Here is a 15,993-nt window from a genome sequence, read left to right on the forward strand (position 1 = left end):
AAATTTGTGGCTGAAAATGCACTGCGCATGCTCAGATGTTCCGAACTCTGACGAGGAATAAGGTCTATTGGAGAGCTTTTCTTGCATTTGCTATTTCACTATTAATAAGGGTGTGCGGTTTGGTTATTTCTCGCAGAGATAACCATCACTCCCGCACGGGTGTATTTTTTTAACGCTGCTTTTTCTCTTAATAGGATACATTATTCAGAATTACCCAGACATAACTGCGTTCAGAATAAAAATACACTACAATCTTCATTTCTTGTCCTCGTTATTTAACTCTTCTGTCTTTGCCATTTATTTCATTCATCTGCTTGGTTGTACAGGTATCCAAGTTTTCAATGTAAAACATTTTGAAGACACAAAACGACAACAGAAAATATTACTCATACTTTCTCTGCTAATAACTTGCATTCCTCGTGCTTTATTGGCTGTTTAAAATTTCTGTTATGGTAATGTTGGCATCATAAGTTAGATTTTATTTGTAGAAAAAAATCCGAAATTTGCCTGGCATCGAGAAATTCCAACTGCAGAATGACATAATTATGTACAGCAACCGTGATCAAAGGCTTATAGGGGAACAGATAGAGATGTTATATGGATCGATATTATATGAACATCCATTATAATAATATGGATGTTCATCATGAGCCAAGTGCTTGGATGGGAACACCAAACAGGCAAACCTGTTGTGCTCTTATTAAAATATCAACTTCAACATGGTTGCTGTATTCCCTGATGATATATTTATCAGACATTGAATGGAATGCAAGCATATTTGGTTCAAAAACAACTCGTCTGTTTGGTGTTCTTATTTTCTTTCATCATGCTTCAACCCCACGTTAGAATGCAATGAACCACCAGTTTGCGAGTTGCCTGTTATATTTGTTGCTACCCTTGCAAAAGTACATGTTAATGACGAATTACATCATCGTGAGAGCGGTATTTGTACAAGCCCCTTCAATGACAGCAACAAAAGATTGGAGACATGTTGATTTTTGATACTCTCATGATTTTTAAATGAAAGGAAGATTCTGTGCTCACCTGCATACTCACAGTAACCTCTTCTGGAACAGCTGTGACTGTGCTCATTGCTTGCGATACCTGCTGCACAGCTTCCACAGTCTGCACTGGCACGGAAGCCAATGCAGATATCATTCGCTTTCGCACCTGAGCACACAGCAATAGTACGTACCTTTTTCACAGAAAATCATTCGATATATATAGATATACATACATATATAATGCAAGATTGGGGCAGTTGGGATCATACATTTTTGAAGAACAAGAAGGGGCTTCGAACCAAAAGTAAACTTTATCTACTCCGCTAATTTGAGCAATAAGCAAGAGCAGACCTGATCTCTGGTGACGTTTCACCAGCTTCACAGTGGGCTTCCTCAGGCCAATAGACCCCCGAGCCTTGGCACATGTCCAGTTTTTATTTCCAATATGACGACTCATTTCCAGTTATGAATGATGGTTCATTATTCATGTTGGTTCATTTCCACCTACTCATTATTCATGATGCTCTATGGGTTCCACCAATCAGGTAATCCTGTCCTTTCTTTCTCTCAACCAATCAATATTGAGGACATTACATTGTAATTTTATAAATGAGAGTTTGGTGCTTCTTCTTCTTCATATGCTTGCGGGTTTTATCCTGAGGAGCGCAAGTCGAAAAGCTTTGATAATGTCCATGTTATTGAAATGCATATTTAAATTTTGTTGTACAAATAAAATGTTTGTTTATTTGAGACAAAGGTACAATTTGTCCCAACTCTCAAATGTGAATAACGTCGTAAGATTAAAAGGAAAGCTACGAACCGCCATCTTGTCCAATGCATTCCTGCAGACATGTATTTGTAACAGGATGGTTCCAGTTTATATCGGAAAAAGGATCCAGAATTATCATCTCAGTAGTTGTTGGACAGTCAAACGTATGTTTATGGAGGATGAAATTAACAGGACAAACCACAGACTGGTCGTTCTCTGCCATGCTCTTTGCCATGCATGGAACATCAAACGTGGGTTCCTATCTCTGTTTGACTTGATTAGTGTTTGTCGTTACTTTGCCTCCATTGACGAACAAGCCGAGCAAAGCGTGTACACGAGACATTCACGTGTGATCGACTGTCTGAAACAAAAACGGTTTGGTTCCTTGATTAGTCATCCCTCCAAACATGTGCTCAATTTGTTAGATCATAAACTATCTGTGACCGAATAATTTGTCTTGGCTCATGGTTTCACATTCGGTGTACTGAATCGTAACATCAAGCGAGAGGAGGTGTTTCCAGAGTTCGAGCTTCTGCATGCTCAGCTGTTCCAGCACATACCAGTATCCAATGAGGCAAACGAAGCACTTAAGGCTTGACTAGCCAATCTCGCTCACGCTCACTGTGGGATTCCAAACGATTTGTCTGATTTTCATATCCAGCGCAATTGTCTGGTCGCTATACGTGACCTCAAATCCAACCCTGAAATCCACATTTGGATACCACATAAAGGCTCTGTGGTTATGCTGAATAAGAGTGACTACGTTGAGAAAATGGCTGTGATTTTGAGCGATGTGTCCAAGGTCCAACACCTGGGAAATACAACTGAACGTGACCACACATCTCGTTTGGAGAAATAAATTGCGAAAGGATGATTGCAGCTCTGCAAATGAGGAGACCTCTCTAAGGATGGTTACGACACAATTAGACCTGTCGGTTCACAAAGACCTAGGATCTATGGTCTGCCAAAGACTCATAAAGATAGTGTTCCTCTCGGGCCGATCCTTTCAATGACTGGCTCTGCACAGCATGAACTCGCCAGATTGTTATTTGAACTATTACAGTCAGCACTGGACAGTGTCTCAGAACATGTAATTGTGGATTCCTTCACCTTCGCCGATGCCATACGGTCCACCACACACCGAAACGAGAATTCTACAATGTCCTCATATGATATAGCCAGTCTATTCACGAATGTCCCACTGACAGAAGTGATCGAAATCTGTGTGCAACTTCTGTATAATAATGACTTGACACCTCCACCAATCTCTGAGTTTGTCTTCGTTGAATTAATGAATATGGCGACCCGTTCTGTCGAGATGTTTCAATAATTCAATGTATACTCAGATTGATGGTGTAGCGATGGGATCCCCTTTAGGCCCTGTCTTGGCAAACATCTTTGCAGGTTACTGTGAAAAACGTGCCTTTGCATATCCAAATCCTGGATTTCAACCCCCTTCCATCTATTAATTATCGGTACCTGAATGACATCTTTGCTGTCTTTGAGTCAACCTCAGCATGTAAAGTCTTCTTGGCATACCTGAACTTTCCCCATCCATCCCGAGAGTTCACCTTTGAGATGGAACGCTCTGGTATACTTCCCTTCTTGGACATGAAAGTTGAGAAATCGGCTGACGCTTATAAAACTGCAGTCGACCGTAAGTCTACTTTGACCAGACAGTATATTGGAAGGACTCTTGCAGTCCTCTCGATACAAGATTGGATTGATTGGCATCTTGGTCAATCGAGCAAGAAAGATCTGCTCCACAGATGAACTCCATGCTGAAATTGAGACCAAGACTATTGTTCTTCATAACGGGTATCCTGAACAGATCATATATATATATATATATATATATATATATATATATATATATATGTATATATATATATATATATATATATATATATATATATATATATCTTCTTCTTCTTCTTCTTCTTTCGGCTGCTCCCGTTAGGCGTCGCCACAGCGGATCATCGTATGATCCGCATAGTGATTTGGCACATGTTTTATGCCGGATGCTCTTCCTGACGCAACCCTGGTCGCCTCTTATGACACAGGGATATGGTACACCTAATTTAACCGGGGTATACACCAGCCCAGTATACTGGTACTCATTTCGCCGACCTCGGAAGGATGACAGGCTGAGTCAACCCCCTGGTGTATTAATTCAGTGGCCCAACGGGGCTTGAACTCAGGACCTCTTGGATCCCAAGCCGCTGCCCTAACCACTGCGCCAACACCAGGCTATATATACCGTATGTATGTATGTATGTATATATATATATATATATATATATATATATATATATATATATATATATATATATATATATATATATATATAAAATATTGTTGTAGAATTCCCACCCGTCGGCGTGCGAATGACCGCGTCTAACCAATAGTGGTCGCTTCGCCCACCGAACGGACAATCCAGTCGTGACTTTCTGGAGCAACGCCAGAAACCAGTCACGGGTGGGTTTTTCATCCCACCACAACCTTGTCCGCACTCTACCCACGCTACAGAGTCCGATCGCCAAATCTTCGATTTACCTAATTATTCGCGCAGGTAGGTTACCGAGAGATTGTACCTCAACGGGACCGCTTGGAAACGAGCCGCTTAAGCAGCTCGCTTCCTTTTGGGATAACCGAGCGGGGTATTATCGTGCAGTCCCGTTGGACCCGATCACTTTACCGGCTATTTAAAAACCAACTATATTCCGAGTGCAAGATGGGGCAGTTCAATGAGGGAATGGACGCAACGAACAGGTTTACATTCACACAAGGACATTTATTATAATAAAGCAGGTATGCAATTAAACAAGGCAAAACACGTATGCGATAAAACAAGCAACAAAAGCACGACAAAAGAACTACAACCGTCTACTTATTATGTACAGTCACTTGCACTTAACAGCAGTTCCTACTTATTAGATGGGCCCACGGACACACGTACGCACACACACACACCCAAGAAATGGTGGCAGAGGCCTTTAATAACGGGCTCCAGCTCGGAGGACAGGTGAGCTGAAACCCAGAACCTATCTCGAACCTCTCCACCTCGTGTGGTCTTCAAGTTGTTCAGACCTGGGCTCCAGCAAAAGCGAGCTGGACCCAATCGCCGTGATCCTTCCCGAGCTCCCGCGAATCCTCCCGAGCTTCTCAACACGTGCTGGTGAGACGAGGCGCCGATCCTTCCCGTCGATGCGTCGCTTCCCCGAGGAACCACCTCCCGTGCTTCTCAACACGTGCTGGTGAGACGAGGCGCCGATCCTTCCCGTCGATGCGTCGCTTCCACGGGGAACCACCACCACGAAGAGGTCGATGAGTCGCACCAAGCCGGGAACCAAAATGGAGAACAAAGAGCTCCAAGAACCAAGAAGAAGAAGCAACCACTCGCAGCTCGAGCCGAGTGACCGGCTTAACTTCCTTCCAAACAGGGCAGCTTGAAGCAAAAAGCTCTCCCGAGCCAAACAGAAGCTGAAGCTCACGGAACCATCAAAGCAAAAAAGCCTCCAAAAAGCCTCCTCCCGAGCCAGGCCTCAGCCGAAGCTCACTGAGCCAGCCGAAGCAAAAACTTCCGCAGGCCTCAACCCTAACGCAAGCCAAGCAGGACTCGATGGTCTGCTGAACGACTCCCTTCAACCTCCCTTCTCCAACTCTGCCCTTCCAACTCTGCCCTTCCAACTCTGCCCTCTCTAACTCTGCCCTCTCCAACTCTGCCCCTGAACAAAAGAAAAAGATCTCCTCTTATCCTTCTCCGCCCCCCTCCTCCACGCCAGGCGTGACTCATGCCCTCATGATCCATCCCCCTGCTCAACCACGGGTGGGAGGGAGTTGTTGACATCATGAGTCAAGGGACGGCAGGGTTCTTCCTCTTCGCAGAAGAGGGGGAGGGGTCTCCATTGTTCGTTCCCTAACTATTAAATCGATCTGCAGCGCATGTAATCGATTTCTGAACATTTAAACAATGAAAGGTGAGCTATCTAGGGAACAAGCACTTATCGACATAGCTGACTAAAGGAACCTGTATGTTGTGTGCAATCAAATTCCCAAATTCGTAACAATATATATATATATATATATATATATATATATATATATATATATATATATATATATATATATATATATATATGCACATTGTTGTGGACCGGGGGTCGGGGGTGAGAAGACCACGAGGGGGAAAGCACCTTGGTTCCCACCAGACTCTCGGGAATCGCAGGCCGTCGCCTAATTCAACGTCTCGGGAATCGAATAACTTCGTGACGCGGCAGGTCGCTAATCTACCATGAACGCCAATAGAGTCCTGAATCTAATAAATACCGTTTACCTAATGGTCACGCAATCTAATCACCGGGGGACCCGCCCTTGGTACGCCTTGTTCAAACCAGATCACCTTACCGGATCAGATGCAGCAGAGCGTAAAACTGCCCAAGAATGTACCGGCCAGAAAAACAGATCGTTGGGGGATAACGTCCTGGCTCGGCTAGGATACGAACCATGCCTGACCAATGAGGGAAAAGACGAAAACGAGCTGGGAACATTTCCACACAAGCATTTATTTACAATCAAGCGAGGAAATGTATGTGGCACAGGAAATGGGGTTTATTATTATGTACAGCAGGGATATCAAGGAATTTGTGGGGTACGGCAAAAGGCAAGCAACTTACAAAAGCAGACACAGAGCACACTTATCCCATTATCACTTTTACAATGTTAAATTAAGCTACAACAGGCACCATCACACACACACACACACACACACACACACACACACACACACACACACACACACACACACACACACACACACACCCCCGAGGAAAATTAGATAGCTGGAAAGAAAGAGGGCAGATGAGTGGAAATGGCCTCGCAATACCTGGCGTGGTCGGCTGACCAAAGCAACGCAGTACGCTTTGGAGGAGAGGGGGGGGGGGGGGAGAAATACTGGTGTCAGGTGTGGGAGTGGGAGATGTGGTGTAGTGCAATATGGGGGGTGCGGTGTCGTGCCAGAGGAAACTGTGATTGCGAGTCAGTAATGGATGATCTTTTGTGCATCCAAAGGGGTTGAGAGAGAGGGGTGGAGAGAGAGAGAGAGAGAGAGAGAAAGAGAGAGAGAGAGAGAGAGAGAGAGAGAGAAAGAGAGAGAGAGAGAGAGAGAGAGAGAGAGAGAGAGAGAGAGAGAGAGAGAGAGAGAGAGAGAGAGAGAGAGAGAGAGAGAGAGAGAGAGGAGAGAAAATGTGTGAGGCAAAAATATCCCTAGCCTCATCGTGCATCTGTGAGTGTAGCTTGTACCTCCGTGGGACGCTGCACTTGAGCATTCTCATTTCAAGAGTTGGCGCGTTATTTCCGGCTTAGTCACTTTGCCAGGGTTCGTGGCAATGTGCTCTCCGCACTGATCCTCCAGAATAAGCATGTCTCAGTCACACACCAACCACGAGTGAAGAGCCAGCGACGGGCAGAAGCAACGAGGAGCCAGCAACGGGCAGAGGCAACGAAGAGCCAGCGACGGGCAGAGGCAACGAGGAGCCAGCAACGGGCAGAGGCAATGAAGAGCGAGCGTCGGGCAGAGGCAACGAAGAGCCAGCGACGGGCAGAGGCAACGAGGAGCAGTGAAGTAGAGAGGCGAAGAAGAAAGGAAAAGAAGACAGCTAACAGCTCTGCAATCCGCCTTGTATAAGCCCCAGGAGAAGGGTGAGGTGACGACCCGAAGCGACCTGCTGTGACCTGAATCCCGCTTCTCTATTGAGCCACAGTGACCCCAGCCACGCCCCGCCAGGCTCCCAGGGCCGGAAGTGGCCTCATTCGCACATCTGGCGTGACACGGCCTGGAGCTCAATACAGAACTCACGGGTTGCTCTTCCCGTGACCCACCCTCGCCGCCCATCTTGCCATGTTCTGGCGACTGAATAAGGGTCATATCAATCCTGCGTGCCCACCCGGGACACTCCCGGCGAGATGCGGGTTGGTGCTACTCATGTCCATTGCTCGTCCCTGCATCACGAGGTCCGAGTACCCTGAGCCATGCATCACGCCCCTGTTTAGTGGCGAATTGTATCGATACAGAGGTACGAGGAGGTACGGGTTTATTTTTCTCGTGTGCGGGAGGTGTTGGTGGTCAAGGTGGTGAGTTTTTGGTGAGTGAGGGATGAGCAAGGTGAGATGCCGTTGGAAATTGGCACGCAGATTTGAATAAAATAACGGTGCGCCACGCGTGTGCTGTACAATGTTTGTTGTGATTCTTTTGGTTCCATTTCCATGGGAAGCGGATATTTCGAGCACATGATAACATAATATGTATCGCAAAAATAAAACTTTTTCAATTTTCTAATTTCTTTCATATCCTTAAAGATAACTGTGACATTCAATTGACTTTCACCGAAATGTTTGATGGGGAATCACACCACAAGGGTGAAAATTACCCCAACTTTTGCACAGTACGATATGTATGAATAAAATATCGGGGAGTGGAGGGAGGGGGTAAAGGTATTACCTCAATGTGTTTTGTCCTCTTCATATCTTTTATTTTTCCTTCAGATGAGGGTGGCTCTGCAGGAGATGGTGGTGTGTCCGTCAGTGCAGGCACAATGGCCTGCACAAGGCGCGTAAGAGCTGGAAGGTTCTCAGTGCGAGCAAGAACTTCCAAGTCGTCCAAAGAGCTGGATCCATCCTCCAACATTGTGTCAATGGTCTGCTTTTCTACCTGTAAGCATGTATATAGGTTAAAATAGACTTTGCTTCTGTAACAAGGTATTACAAGTCAATTCATCGCATAGTGGTCTTCAAAAAGTAAAAACAGATGCACATAGTGACTGATGAAAAAAATTTAATTTTAAAATTAGTGCTGCCTGTGCAGAAGAAATAATTACAGTACAGTACTTCATTTGCAGACCATATTGGACCAACAAACAACATCACTCGATCCGTAAGCAGCAAACGATGACACTCGATCCCTAACACCATGCCCTCATGTTTTCAGTACCCAACAGAAACTCCACCATCACGCAACACACACGTCACCATGTCCAGTCTGGACAGTAACCCAGCCATGTTTGTGCCCCAGAAACGCAAAGACAAGAACCAGCACACACACACACACACACACACACACACACACACACACACACACACACACACACACACACACACACACACACACACACACACCCATATCTGAAACAACACGAGATCACGTGTTTATGATTAAAAAGCAGAGCAGACCATCGATGATGTCAAGTCAGGTATGGGAGCATGCGAGAAGCAGCGCGTCGCTGAGTCCACTTTCCGCCGGTACTCCAGGGACCTCCATCTGCCCATCCACCTGGCAGAAGCCTGGCCCATCCCCATCACCTTGATATGCTGATCAACCACAGAGCAAGACTGGAAGTACCAAGGACCTGAAGACTCGGACTTTCATTCTCCTGCACAGGTACCGGCAGTGCCACACCCCGTGATCCAGTGAATTCATGACTCCACAGGCCCGACCCAGACATCTGTTTACCTCCAGCTCACAGCCAGCAGAGACATGAATATCATTGCCAAGGTAAGTGAATCTCTCCAGGACCTTAACATCCTCACCACAAACAGGTACAGACAAGACAGCTGCGTCCAAGATGTCATTGAAAGCTTGGATCTTAGTTTTGACCCAGGTAACCCGTAATTCCAACAGCTCCGACTCCTCATTCAGCACCTCAAGGGCCCCCAAAAGGATATCCAGAGTATCTGCAAAGATGACTGCATCATCTGCGAAATCAAGGTCAGAGATCTTGACATTCCCAATTGATGCACCGCAGCCTGATTTCTCCAACATCCTCCCCAGAATCCAGTCCATACAATCATTGAAAAGTGTGGGGTCCAGTACACACCCATGACAAACTCCAGTAACAACTGGAAATAAGTCAGAGATGATATCACCACATCTCACAGCACTGTCAGTACTAGAGGAGAGTTCAGACACCAGATCGATCAGTTTTGGTGGCACCCCACAAACACCAAGAATCCTCCAGAGGGCATCCCGATTCAGTGAATCAAACGCTTTGCAGAGATCAACATGGGCTGCAAGCAGCGCCTGCCAAAACTCTCTTGAAGAACAAGAATACGCTCAATCTTTGACCTCTGGTTTAAAGCCTGACTGCTCTGAACATTGGTGCTCAAGCAGATAGTGGCAAACTCTATCAAGAATTATCCGAGCAAGGACCTTGCCCGGCACTGAGAGCAGTGGCACCTCTCGGTAGTTGTTGCAGTCCTGGTGATCACCTTTCCTTTTGCAGGGAGGGACAGCAAGGCCCCTCTTTCACTCAGTTGGGATGATGCCTGTGTGCCAGGCAGAGCACAGAACTGCATGCAACGACACGAGTGCAGCATTTCCACCAACTTGAGAATTTCAGCATGGATGCCACAGATCCCTGGAGCTTCACCCCATTTCAACCGGTTCACCGCAGCCTGTTTCCACAAACGAAGGTGGATCACAGCTGATTGGAGGGTCAGCAATAGAGCTAGTCACTTCCCTGACATTCAACTCGACAGCTGGTGGATCAGCCTTCACTTCGAACTCCTCTGTCAAGAGCTCACCAATCTCCTCTCTAACTGCACTACACTGAGGGACTTTCATTCTCCTGCTCAGATACCGGCAGTGCCACACCCCATGATCCAGTGAATTAATGACTCCAAAGGCCCGACCCAGACATCTATTTACCTCTAGCTTGGAGGAACGCAAGGCATGAATTAACCTGCAAGCAGGTTGAGAATCACTTGACCACAGGTGTTGCTCCCTCACAGATTCCTCGCACCTTGGCCTCCTTGTCCACCCTCAGTGCACGTACAGTTTTACGACTCATCTCCCTGAACAGCTCAGCTCTGCCATTAAGCCTGGCCCTGCGACTCTGGTCAATGGTATCCAGTGTCCCTCGAGAGACAAAATTCTTCTTCGCCCTCCAGTGAGTTCCAAGACATAAACCAACAACATCAAGGATGGTGGTCTTTGAGGCACTCCACAACTCTTCAGCATCCCCCAAAGTACCCAGACCTCCCAAATCTCCACTCACCCTGTTTGCAAACTCCTCAGCTACCCTCTTCTCCTTGAGCTCACCAGCATCCAGCTGAGGCTGGGATGGTACGACTCTCCCAGATTTAAGCTGCAACTTCAGAGTTGCTACAACAAGCCTGTGGTCAGTATTGAGGAATTTAGCACTCTGGTAGACCCTGCAGCTCTGGATCATCCTCCAACGACCGTCAATGAGCACAAGGACAATCTCCTTTGCCACACCGCCAGCGTTGGAATACCAAGTCCAGCGATGAGCTTGTGGGCACTGAAACCATGAACCGGCCACCCTAAGTCCATGACTTCTTGCAAAATCAAGGAACCTAATGCTATTCTGGTTTACAGTTCCAGACCCATGGGGACCAACACACGTCTAATAACCATCCCTATCAGTTCCAGTCGATGCATTGAAATCTCTCAAGGCTCAAAGAGTATCTCGTCTGGGACACTGATAAATCACAGCCTTGAGCGTGGCATAGAATGCATCCTTCACGGTGAGATCACTCGCCTCATCAGAGCATATACAGAAACCAGGGAAACAATACCCAAGGAGTGACGGATCCTTAATCTCACGCTTAATGGTGAAGTCTTGTACCTCGAATGACCACGTACAGGTCATTACGAAGAAAATGTTTATTATGATAGAGAGAATGGGAGGGCAGCAGAGAGGGAGAGGAAAAAGAGGGACACACACACACACACACACACACACACACACACACACACACACACACACACACACACACACACACACACACGACAAAAATGAGGTAACACATGTAAAGTAAATCCCCTGTTCGGAATCACGGTGAATCTTGTCTATCTAATCTTTTTCATTCACATGGGAACTTGGGACAGACACGGCACAAGGTTAATGAGACAGATTAGAGCAGGGGTCGGGAACGTGTGGCTCGCGAGCCAGGTATGGCTCTTTTGATGATTGCATCTGGCTCGCAGATAAAATTGGAGTTTGAAACTTGGAAAGCCCAATATTTCTCGCAGAAGCTTTACCTATAGTTTGAATGGTGTCGTGCTTCATTCACGTGCAGGGCTGAACTTGGCAGAAGGAGAGAAGAAAAAACACCTCCGAATTGCCTGAAGCGGTTTTTGTTTCGTCCAGTCATGCGGCCGACGCGAGTAGTGATTTCGGTTCCTCCAATGACGTGCCGCCGCCGAGACGCGTCACGGAATTCTTCTCGACCAATCACGCGCCACCGCTGAGGCGACTAGTGATTTCGGTTCCTCCAATGACATGCCGCCGCCGAGACGCGTCACGGAATTCATCTCGACCAATCACGCGCCACCGCTGAGGCGACAGCATCCCAGAGTCGGCCGGCCGCGCCGCACCTCTCGAGTATGTCAGCCCGTGCGCAGGCCAGCCAGACTCACTTGGGTCAACATCTCCCTCTCTCTCATTTGCTCAAAGCTAACCCTTCGACGAAGAAGATGGCGAAAAAAAAAAGATGAGGAGTATCGTACATTTCAGTACGAATGGGCTGAAGAATTCGCCTTTGTGGAGAGAGCAGGTTCTGTGGTGTGTCTAATTTGCAATGACAAAATTGCATCGATGAAACGGTTGAATATAAAGCGGCACTTCGACACGCGCCATGCTACCTTTGCATCAAAATACCCTGCGGGAGACAGCAGAAAGAAAGCGTGCCAAGAGCTACTGAGCAGGGTCCAAGCCAGCCAGCAGCAACTCCGCGTATGGACCCGGCAAGGTGACTATAATTCCGCCAGCTTTGCTGGATCTTTAGCAATAGTGAGGAACGGAAAACCATTCACAGATGGCGAGTATGCAAAAACGTTCATGCTGGATGTCGCCAATGAACTTTTTGATGATCTTCCGAACAAAGACAAGATAATCAAACGGATACAAGACATGCCTCTGTCGGCAAGAACTGTTCATGATCGTACCATCATGATGGCAAACCAAGTGGAGGAAACGCAAGTGAAGGACATAAATACAGCGCCGTTCTTTTCCCTGGCTTTGGATGAGTCAACAGACATAAGCCATTTGTCGCAGTTCAGTGTGATTGCAAGATATGCTGCTGGTGATACACTGCGCGAAGAAAGTCTTGCTGTTCTGCCAATAAAAGGGTCCACAAGAGGTGAGTATTTATTCAAGTCTTTCATGGAGTTCGCTCAAGAAAAAAAATCTACGAATGGATAAACTTATCTCGGTGTGTACTGATGGTGCTCCGTGTATGGTGGGGAAAAACAAAGGATTTGTGGCGCTTCTCCGTGAACATGAAAATAGACCCATCCTAAGTTTCCATTGCATTCTACACCAGGAGGCACTTTGTGCTCAGATGTGTGATGGGCTGCTTGGCGAAGTGATGTCGCTGGTCATTCGTGTGATCAACTTTATTGTTGCCCGAGCCTTAAATGGTCGCCAGTTTAAAACACTGCTGGATGAAGTTGGAAATAACTATCACGGTCTGCTTTTGCACAGCAATGTGCGTTGGTTGTCAAGAGGGAAGGTGCTTAGCCGTTTTGCGGCTTGCCTCAACGAAATCCGGACTTTCCTTGAAATGAAAGGGATTGAGCATCCTGAGCTAGCCGAAACTGAGTGGCTCCTCAAGTTTTACTATCTTGTGGATATGACTGAACATCTGAACGAGCTCAACGTGAAAATGCAAGGCATTGGAAATAGTGTTATCCCTTCAACAAGCCATGTTTGCTTTTGAAAACAAGCTGGAGCTCTTTATCATGGATCTTGAAACAGGTCGTTTACTACATTTTGAAAAACTGAGACAATTTAAAGATGCATGGCCAGCAAGTGAGCCCACTCAAAACTTTGATCTCCACCAGTGAGCTGGCTTCACATCCAGTCTCCTACAGTCATTCAAAGCACGCTTTGGAGAATTTCGTGAGCACACTCGTCTTTTTAAGTTCATCACCCATCCAAACGAGTGTTCACTGAACACAGCCGACCTGAGTTACATTCCTGGTGTCTCCGTCAGAGATTTTGAAGCAGAAGTGGCTGACCTGAAGGCCTCAGACATGTGGGTGAAGAAGTTCAAGTCACTGAATGAAGATTTGGAAGGAATCGCACGACAGAAAGCAGAGTTGGCGAGCAAGCACATGTGGACAGAAATGAAAAAACTTCAACCCGAAGACGAGCTGATTATCAAAACTTGGAACGCGCTTCCTGTCACATACCTCACACTGCAGCGTGTGAGTATTGCTGTCTTGACCTTATTTGGATCTACGTATGCATGTGAGCAGTCATTCTCACATCTTAAAAACATCAAGTCCAACCTACGATCACGTCTAACGGATGAAAGCCTCAACGCTTACATGAAGCTTAACCTCACCAAGTACCAACCAGACTACAAAGCCATCAGCAAATCCATGCAGCACCAGAAGTCCCATGAATGGTGAGTATTATAACAACATTATTTAAAAGAATAAATTCAGAGGCTTATTATACTCACATTTAGTTGAATTCAGTCTTAAAATATATTATATGGCTCTCACTGAAATAGATTTCCAAATATTTTGCTTTAATGGCTCTCTGAGTCAAAAACGTTCCCGACCCCTGGATTAGAGAATGCAAGCTCAGCCATTCAACCTCAAGGATGAGGGAGTCAAGTGGACAGAGGAGGTGAAAAATATACATTTTGTGTCACAGGTTGTGACCACAGTGTGGTCATTCTTGTTGTTATTATTAGATTAGCAAAGTAGATCAAGCTAGTTTTTGGTTTGGATGAGCCTCTTTCCTTTTTTTTTTTAATTAAAAAAATATACATTATGCAAAAGTATCCATCACCAGTGACAGAAATGTGAATGGGTATTTCAAGTCCCATCACTACCAACACCCTTCCTTCCCACAGACTTACAAGGCTTGTTCTGGACCTGCTCATGAGATCGAAAGGCTTGTTCTGACCGTCTATTTTGCCTCCGCCTAATGATTGTTTAAGTTGTCGGGTTTCTGGATTTTCACACTCACTTCTCTTGGCTGCAGTGTTGGACAGTCGTATGGTAGCGAGTCAATCTGCAGCTTTTGAAAGTGTCAACGCAAGATTTCTGAATAAACAACATTTTGTGTTCTTCCATTTGGAGCCAAAAAGAGTCAAAGCTTTTGAAGTTCCTAACTCGAGAGAGTTCAACGTAATACGTAGCCATGGCAAAGTTTTTATCAACCAAGCAAATCGATGATTACCTTTCCGACAGCAGATAATTGGGTGAAGGTACAGGGCAGACGGTGGAGTTCAAAACCATGAATATATATATATATATATATATATATATATATATATATATATATATATATATATATATATATATATATATATATATATATATTGTACGTACTGTCTGTATAAATCCTCGAGCTCAACCAATTCAGGTATACATAGCTCTGGTTTTATCCCCCAGCACTCACATCTACATAGATCCACAACATCTGATGCAATAACTACAACAGCCAAAAAAAGGTTAGATTTGGAAGATCATCAAATAATGAAGAGTCTTCAGCATGAAAACACCAAAATTCTGAATGATCAGTGCAATCATGGGATAATTAATGTGAGAAAACAAGCTGTCTATCACATCACACTTACTATGACGGAGAGCTTGTGAAATATGGAACCCCCCAGACTGTCAGTTGCCTTGACAGTAAGATCCAAATTATTGTTGGCGACAGCATCGCCAGGAGGCAGAGTAATGGAGGTGACAACTGCCTCTCGGCCACAATTCAGCAAGACAGCTATTGGAAGAAAGTAAAGGGAATGAGATTATGAAAGTACAATTGACAATGATAAATGACCCGATGCAATTTGCATGCTTTTGAAAACCCAAATGCTCAGATACGATTGTATGTATAATGGTAATGATTGCCTTTGGTAGTCAGTCACCTATTCACATGAATTATGCAAACTATCTGGTGAATTAGCCTATTGTGCAGAAGCTCAAAGCCAGACAGCAACAACACACTCAGATAGCAAGCAATCTAACATGGAGTGGAGGAACCTAAAATAAAAATAGCGAGTCCACTTACTACACACAGTTTTATGATTAAATTTGGTGATAATTATAACTTGTAATCTTGCTACTCGCAGTATGTGGCCTATCACTTGCCTGCCTACTCTTCGTGACAGATCTGTAATGTCCACCATTAAACAGTGCTGGCAGAGGGGTCCTCCGGCTTAACATGCATCCTATGGATG

At 45.5% G+C, this 15,993-nt stretch overlaps 1 protein-coding gene across 2 annotated transcripts in view; it reads right to left on the reverse strand.

Moving 5' to 3' along the window:
* Nucleotides 1-15,993, reverse strand: part of PKD1L3 (polycystin 1 like 3, transient receptor potential channel interacting) — a 232,144-nt gene that overhangs the window by 156,179 nt on the left and 59,972 nt on the right. For both annotated transcript variants that reach the window (XM_085887936.1, XM_085887934.1), the window contains exons 16-18: nucleotides 15,388-15,533; nucleotides 8,273-8,482; nucleotides 1,045-1,170 (exon numbers count right to left, since the gene is read on the reverse strand). In XM_085887936.1, coding sequence (XP_085744062.1) covers nucleotides 1,045-1,170; nucleotides 8,273-8,482; nucleotides 15,388-15,533 — 482 coding nt within the window. The remainder of the gene's footprint in view (nucleotides 1-1,044; nucleotides 1,171-8,272; nucleotides 8,483-15,387; nucleotides 15,534-15,993) is intronic.

The sequence above is a fragment of the Eptatretus burgeri genome, chromosome 7, assembly GCF_056783735.1.
Source record: "Eptatretus burgeri isolate ZD-2024b chromosome 7, Ebu_testis_v1, whole genome shotgun sequence".
Lineage (NCBI taxonomy): Eukaryota > Metazoa > Chordata > Myxini > Myxiniformes > Myxinidae > Eptatretus > Eptatretus burgeri.